Raw genomic sequence first — 8051 nt, forward strand, 5'->3', positions numbered from 1 at the left:
GAGCAAAAAGTACATGGCATTCCCATGTACTCTGTCCCCCCCCGCCACATCCCCATGAGTTCTTCCTTTATGAAGTAGAGCTAGAAAGTGGTTGTGCCTCATGCAAACATGTAAAAATAAAATTATAATAAAGAAGACCCTGTTAATCCTGCCCTGTATCAACACCCCACTCGAGAGTGGTGCAAATCCACTGAGCTCTGCCTGTTTATCCCTCCCATCCCTCTAACCCTGGCAGCCATTGATCTTCTCACTGTCCTGATTGGGAGCAGTCCTAGAAACTCTTACCTGTTTGGGAGTTCAGAGCTGAGAAGCTTTCAGGTGTGCTCGCCACTTACTGATCAGTCACACAGAAAAAAGTCTTCTCAAGTAAACGAATGAGACTGTGCCGTTGGACTTACTCATGATCTCCGAAACAGACACATTTGGAAATGTTCAGAGGGAGCACAGCCTTGCAGATGGGCCAAGCTCCGTGCGTCCAGATTTGGCCAGAGTAGAAAGGTGGGGGGTGTGAAACAGGGGAGGCTGGATGGAAGTTGACCATTTGGGTTTAATCTAAGTGGGAAACATTTCAAGTGAGGAAATGATATACTTTTGTTTATGTTAAAAATATCATTTTGGCTGCTGCTACTGTTTGGTAAATGTATTATAGGGAGGCTGTATCTGTTTGGAATTATATCTGACTGCTGGTAACAAAAATCTGAAAAACAGTAATTTAAAGGGGTTTATAGCTTATTGACAACACTAGAGTAGGCAGAAGAAAGCAGGTGTAAAGTCTCTAGTGTGTCAGGAGAGTCCTGGTTTTTGTGGATTTCTACTTGGTGGCTTCAAGTGAGACCTTCATTTTTGTGTTAACAAAGTAGCTTCCAGAGCTCCAGCCATCGAATTCTGAGTTCCAAGCAGGAAAAGAAGGAGAGACTGAGGCAAAAATGCAAACACTAGCGGAGTCTGCTTCTTTTAAAGAGCATTCCTGGAATTCCTACCTCCAACTTCTTTTCATAGTTCTTTGGCCAGAACTGCCACTAGAGAAACTAGGAGATGTGGTTAGCTGGCCACATGGCCATCCCAGGTAAAATCAAGATTCTGTTAATGAAAATGAAGGGATGTAGATTCAGATACAGAAAGCTGATGACCTCTGCCCCAGGCAGCAAGAACAGAAGCAGGGTGAAGGGGTAGGAGGCTGTAGAGAGGTCAGGATGGAAGGTCAGCGTTGCTTAGATTAGAGTGGTGGTGGTGGGAAGGGACCTGAAGCGTGCTAGGTGGGTACCTGGCGCTTCCCAAGGCGTCAGCATCATCCGTATAGACAGCTCTTCTCTGGGCCTTGGTGTTCTGCATCTGTGTGGGATTTCTGCAGAGTATTTAGTGATCACTGGGCACTCCCAGATTGCTTAACAAGTGGATCACATTGGTAACACAGCACAGTGTAAGAGACCTCATCTGGCCTAGGCGTCTGGAGCCATCTCATGCCTCACTTCTCTACTGAGGGCAGGAGAGCAGGGTTCTCACCTAGGTCCAGGGCTGAAGGTGACGTGTCTCTTTCACAAGGTGAGTGCTTCTGAGAGCTCCTGTGGAGAGCGAGCACTCACGGCCACTCCACAAGGTAGCCTCTCTTCTTCCCAGCGCATCTGGTATTGCGTTTAGAGTTTGGGTTATGCTCTTGCTGCGAAGTGTCTGGACCAGCTGTCCCTCTGGATCCCCAGTGCAGGGCTCGGTGTGCAGACCAGCATCCAGTGCTATAAATAGTTGTATTGGCACACAGCCACACACTACCACAGGGAACTGGAGTAGTTGGGATAAGACTGTAGGACTCAAAAAGCTGATGATAATGCCCATCCGGCCCTTTGTGGAAAAGGGATGACACCTCCAGCCATTATCTGCCAGTCCTGCAGAAAATGAAGGACTGGATGCTCCTTGGCTTCGGAGGCTAATAGTCAGTCACGATGGAGAACAGATGCCAGGTGGACAGGGGCTGGTAAGCTGGGCCTCTGGGCTGGGAAGAGGAAGTGGCAGAGGAGGGAGCACTGACGAGGAAGGCAGGGAGCAGATGAGGCCCAGTGGTGCCCAGTGTCTCCCCAGGGGCCAGGTGTCTGCGGTGAAGGTCCCTGTGAGTTCATCCTTTATGAAATTGAGTTGGGAAGTGGTTGTGCCCCATGCACACACACAAAAATAAAAATAAAGAAGACCTTATTAAGCCTAGAGGGCTGTCAAGGACGAGTGTGCTTCCTGCTGCGCTTTGGGCCAGACAAGGACACTGGGGGCATAAGAGAGCACACAAGAGCTGCCTTCCTGGGCAGGAGGAGGAAGAGGCCTGAGAGGGCTTCCTAGAGGTAGTGACTTGACTAAGTGTAAAGGAAGCTGAAACTTTTCCCAAAACCATCTTAGGAGGTTTAGTTTGGCCTGAGATGTCAGGGAACAGGGTTGGGGTGGGGTGTGGGGGTGGAGGGTAGGCAGCTGGACAAAAGTGCTAGTGTATGGCAGGTTGTGAGGGGCGCCAAGGAGGCCGAGCTGGGAGAGGACTATGGGAGAGGGAGTGAGGGAGCCAGCTGCCCCTTGGACATACTTGAGGGATGGTAAAGTCAGGAGGCTGGCAGTGGCGGTGAGGTGAGGGGAAAGTTCTGGAGAGGAGTTTGGAGTATCAGTTGGACTGATAGACCTAGAGGTGGGTTGGCTTGGTAGAAATGGGAAGGAGAGAAGGAGGCGAGGATGGCCTCTCCCGGGTCCTCCGATAAGGGGCACAGGGTGATGGTGGAGGTGGGCTGTTCCGCCATCTTGAAGCTTGAAGAAGAGGAAACTCAGTGTGAGGAAATCAAGCACCAGTAGACCCTGTGAGGCCTCCAGGGGGACAGTGTGTCTGCAAAGTGCGGGGTTCTGCTGTAACTTAATTGTAGTCCCCAAATGTGCTAGGTAAGGTTCTGCCTCTACTTGGGCAGTGTGTCAATGTGAGCTCCTTCCTGAGAAGTCGCAAGGAGTCCATCTTAGTCTCAGCTGGGATCCTGCTGGGGCCCTGGGGTCGGGGCAGACGTCGTGCAGGGTTGCCCCAATTCACTGATCTGGAGCATCCAGAGCTGGCTGTCCTGCAGCCTACTGCAGGGGATCTTGCAGAAGGCGTGTGGGTTGGACGGGCGGGCATGGAACTAGGGCAGAGTGTGGGTGCCAGGAGGCCTACGTTCCCCAGCTCCATAGTTTCTCTGTTCAGCACAGGCCTGTGCTTGCATTCAGCGAGGTGCTTCTCGGTGACAAATCAGAGCAGAGCCCACAACCACTGTTTCCATGACGAGCAGACTTTTTGGGCAGAATTGGAGCAGTAGGGCGGTTGGGGGTGGCCCTGTGCACATCTCAGCCTCTGTGCAGCCGTCTGGCCTTTCTCTGTGGCCATCTTCCTTAATGAGCATTACAGGACTTGGGAAGCTGAAGTCTCCGAGGGAAACTGAAACCCTGGCTCTGCTCTCTTTCTTCCCATTGCATTACCAGCTGGGCACTAGTGGTCTACAGAGAGGAAGCTGGGCAGCCAGGAGGATGTGTTCCCCTGGTCTGGGTCCTTCTCTCTGTCCTGCATTTGTGCTGGGCTCAGGGACAGGAAGCTATGACTCCTGTAACTCCAGCTTTGTTACCAGATGTCTGGAGTGCGATGTCTGTGTGGGGCTGTCTCCCTCAGAGCTCCCTGTGTCCCTAGCTCCCTCTGCTCCTCAGCAGACAGAGCCTGTGGCTGGGGCTCTGTTGACAGCAGAACTGTGGAGGATATTGAGCAAACAGAAACGAGATGTTATTACCACACATCCTGACTGGTAACCCCTTCCTTTTTACTTTCTTCCAGAATTTCTTCAGAAGGTTGTAAAGAAGCCACCGTGTTTAAGAACAGAACAAAGAGGTCTTTGCGGTGTTGAGAGCCACCTGACCTGACTCAGCGTGTTGAGAAATGTGGGTCCTCACGGGTCACGACATCTACCAGCACATGGCCGTGCTGTGCATCATGGCCCTGGGGCTCTGAGCAGCATCCACTCGAACACCCACTGTGGCCTCTGCCCACAAGCATTTGCTTCTGAAGCCCCTGCTGCGGCCTGTGTCAATGAGGATGTATGCCCCCATCGGGGGGCTGCTCACTGCCCTCGCTGTGTTGTTTGGGACAGTGGCGGCATTTGCACCCATACCTAGAATCACCTGGGAGCACAGAGGTGAGGGCAGAAGCATGGCAGGCACTGAAAGCATCTGCTTGCGATGTTGAGATGAGGGTACTCCGTTTGCCGTGCTGGCTCCGTACTCTTCGCACTGTGTGTGAGCAGGGAGCTGTAGTTGTGTGTCAGAGGAGATGCTTCAGTAACTAGAAACATCTGCAGGGTTGTGCAGGGCCCTCTGATCTGGCTTCTAAATCAGGGGGTCCCTAAAAGGAAGTTTACCTCCCTGCGCCTGATGACATTTGGTGCCAATTGCCCAGGCACAAACTATACTGTGTCTTGTTTTGAAGACATTATGTACATCTGAGCTACAGGCCAGTAGTTGTCATTTGCTATTCATTAGTGTCTGTCGTATTTATTTCCTCTCTTGGGAGCTGTGTCTTGGGACCCCAGTCTGCCCAGCTCAGTGGCCCTGAGCGAGGTGAACCTGCAAGGCTGGGCTGTCCATGCAGAGCTCTGGGCAGTAGGTGGCAGTAGGTGGGAGGGCCTTCGTCCCATGTGGCTCTGTGTCTAGCACTGGAACTCAGAAGAGCAGGAAGTGTGAACACCTAACCTCTGAGTAAAACCAAAGCTTGGTAATACACAGAAAGCCAAGTTCACAACATTTGCATTGATGCTGAGATGGTCAAAAAGAAGAGACAGCTTGAAATAATGTCTGTACATTTATATTTCCCCTAATAGCTAACTTATATTCTTACTATTTCTAAATAGCTATTGGTACAATTACCTAATAAGGGGAAAATGTTACTTCTTTCTCTGTTTTCTAAGTTTGTGGTGGTTATCCCTGAAAAATGCTGGGATTAAGGGATATATTCACTGAAATAGATTTTATTAAAGGGTTTGAGGTAAATCTTTTTTTTTTTTCCTGAATAAGAAAACCCTAAGTAAATTCTGTACACAACTAATCTGTGGATGACTCAACACCCATAGACAAGAATATGGTAGGAGGCAGAGGAAGTTGCCACAACCAGCAGCTTCAGGTGTCTGGCCTGCAGACTCCTGGTAGGAAACAAGGTCACACTGCTGAGGTCACGCTACCAGGTGGTCATGCTGCTGGGAGGTCACGTGCTCAGAGGTCATGCTCCTAGGAGGTCACACTCCTTGGAGGTTACGCTGCTAGGAAGAGACACTCTTGGGAGATCACCTGCTCAGACGTCATGCGTTTGGAAGGTCATACTCCTGGGAGGCCACATGTTCAGAGGTCATGCTCTTGTGAGGTCACATGCTGGCGGGGGGGTCACAGTCCTGGGGAGTCATGCTGCCTGGAGACCACACTGAGTGCAAGGTTTGGAACTCTGGCCTAGAGGAAGCAAGACGAGAAGTTAGAACACAGCACCGGTCAAGCACAGTAGCTTCACAGGGGTTCCATGCACTTGGTGGCTGCCTCAGTCTGTTCCACCCAGAGGTGCCTGAGCTCTGGCGCCAGCTGGGGGCTGGCCACTGCGGCAGCAGATCCACGCCACAGCCCTGGTGGCATGGTAGTACACTAAAGGGAGACCAGATGCTCAGGGTGTGTCCGGGCTCAAAAATGCCTAATGCGCCCCTCTCCCTCCCCAACCCTCTCTCCCCAGAGGTGCAGCTGGTGCAGTTTCATCAGCCAGACATCTTCAACTACTCAGCCTTGCTGCTGAGCGAGGACGAGGACACCCTGTACGTGGGCGCCCGGGAAGCCGTGTTTGCCTTGAATGCGCTTGATGTCTCCCAGAAGCAGCAAGAGGTATGGCCTGGGCTCCCCTGTGGTCTGGGCCACAGATCTTTCCAGTGTTTTTTTCCTCGCATTGGCACATTTGGCTCCTCATGGGGTATCAGGCCCTCTCTTGGCTATGTGGCCCACTCACCCCGTGGCTGGCCTCATAGACATCCTGGGGCTAGGGAGCAGCCTCCCTCCCATCTAGGCTGAGGCCCTGTCATCCTGAGTGGGCTTCTTTTCTGTCCATGCAGCCTCATCTCGGGGTACCCAAGGATTGCACTATTTTCAGCTTGGATTTTTAAAGTTTTTATTATGGACAATCTCAAGGGTACCCAGGAGTAAAGGGAATAATGAGATGGACCCTGTGCCCATTGCAGCTCCTGCAGGCAGGGGTTGGCCCCTTGTCCTCCCCCAGTATCCTCACCCTCTGCTCCCTCTGCATGACTTGGAAGCAAATGCCAGACACACACTCTTCATCTGTGTTTCTCTGGGCATCTTCTAAAGGAAATGACTCATTTTTTCCCCAGAATAACCAAAATAGCATTATCGCATCCAAAAAATTAATGTCAATCAGTGTTCAGATTTCATAGACTGTCTCATAAATGATGTTTGACTATTCAGTTTGACTTCAGTGAGGATCAGGCCATCAGTGTCCCCAGGCACTATGTCCTTCGAGTCCCGATTTCCAGGAGCCACCCTGGGTCCCCTCACTGGGGGAGCCACTCTGCGGTCCTGTTGGTCCCTAGCCTTGATCTGGCTCCCAGTGTCCTTAGTAGACTCAGGGCCTCCAGCCACCGAGGCAGGTGCTCCTCTCCTGGCCCTTGACCACTGCAGTCTGGAGCCATGCGCACAGCAAACATTACAAAATGGAATGTTCTGAATCTGTCCTCCATCTGCGAGCCAGAAATGGCTTTTACAGGGGAGATGCCTGTCACCAGCTATTTGTGCCCCCAGGCCAGTTCCTCTGGAAATGATGGGATCAGGGCTTGAAATCTTTGCATGAGTTCTTGAAATACTGACTGAGTTCTTTCCAAAGGGAGACTGAGCTTTTTAATTCTTTGATTTTTTAGTATAACCGTGGACTCGTGGATTTAAACATGTTTGAAGTCCCTCGATCCGTGTACAGCCAGGTCCTCACCTGATGCTCACATTGTCCCTTCCCTTGCCATTGGCAGCCTTTTCTTAGTTCCCAAGTCCTTAGTTGTTGGTGTAGTTTTCTCAGTCTCTGAAATCAAGATGGTTCAGGCTCATCTTGTGCATTTTCTGCCCTAGACTTCTTATTTTTTGTTTTGTCTTAATCTCCAGAGTCTAGCATAGTGCCCAATTTCTGTTTGACAAATAAATGACATTCTGGTCTTTACCCTTTGAAAATAAAGTTCATGTGTAACCTCGTGGTTGCTTAGAGGTGGTCATTGCTCTGTTAATGGCATCGCTGTGGCCCCTTGGGGTGAGAGAAAGGCTTCAGGGTCTCCTACATGTAAAAGAGAGGAAAAAGTAAAAGGACCATGGCCAGGCTTTGGTGAAAGCCCTGTGATCAAGGGCCTGTCAAAATCATGTTCCCCTGACTCTGTGCATTGACTCATGTAGATCATAACGAAATTGTCTTCATTTTAATTTCTGAAGGGAATTGCTGTTCGAAATGGGGCTTAATCCTGCTTTTGTGTGTCCTGATTGGGACTGCCGTTTCTCTGAAAATATACTGTGCTGTTGCTGTGCCTGCTGTCCAGGTCTTGGCAGGAAGTCAAGTTAGTGTAGAGACACTGACAGGGATTCACTTCTTTGCCACTGAGAAGCCCATGTGTTTCCTGACCTCTGAGCCTGCACAGCCAGCTTCGATATTCTCTAGCGCATCTCTCTCCCTCCCTCCCTCCCTCCCTCCCTCCCTCTCTCTCTCTCTCTGTCTCTCTGTGGCATTAGTGATGGAATAGCACATGGGGAGTTGGGGCAGGTGAGTGGGAGCCTTTGGTCATGTGGTCTGTTGCTTTCCATCTTCTGCAGGACAAGTGACCCGCCTGCCTGACGGTCCTGATCATGTGAGAGAGGCAGGATCACAGATCTCAGCAGAAAGCACTCTGCCTGAGACGTGGTCACTCTGACACTCTCAACTGCTGTCATCACATAAAATTTATAGAACCATATCCTGCTCGTCCACTGATAGTTGAAATAAATGTCAAGGCTTCTTCTTTTTTTTT

The 8051-nt window shown here is 50.7% G+C and overlaps 1 protein-coding gene across 2 annotated transcripts in view; it reads left to right on the forward strand.

Annotated features, from left to right (window-relative positions):
- Positions 1 to 8051, forward strand: part of SEMA4D (semaphorin 4D) — a 90323-nt gene that overhangs the window by 63705 nt on the left and 18567 nt on the right. For both annotated transcript variants that reach the window (XM_025040785.1, XM_006923403.3), the window contains exons 2-3: positions 3812 to 4169; positions 5741 to 5886. In XM_025040785.1, the coding sequence (XP_024896553.1) occupies positions 4064 to 4169; positions 5741 to 5886 (252 nt within the window). In that variant the 5' untranslated portion in view covers positions 3812 to 4063. The remainder of the gene's footprint in view (positions 1 to 3811; positions 4170 to 5740; positions 5887 to 8051) is intronic.

The sequence above is a fragment of the Pteropus alecto genome, unplaced genomic scaffold (genome assembly GCF_000325575.1).
Source record: "Pteropus alecto unplaced genomic scaffold, ASM32557v1 scaffold219, whole genome shotgun sequence".
Classification (NCBI taxonomy): Eukaryota; Metazoa; Chordata; class Mammalia; order Chiroptera; family Pteropodidae; genus Pteropus; species Pteropus alecto.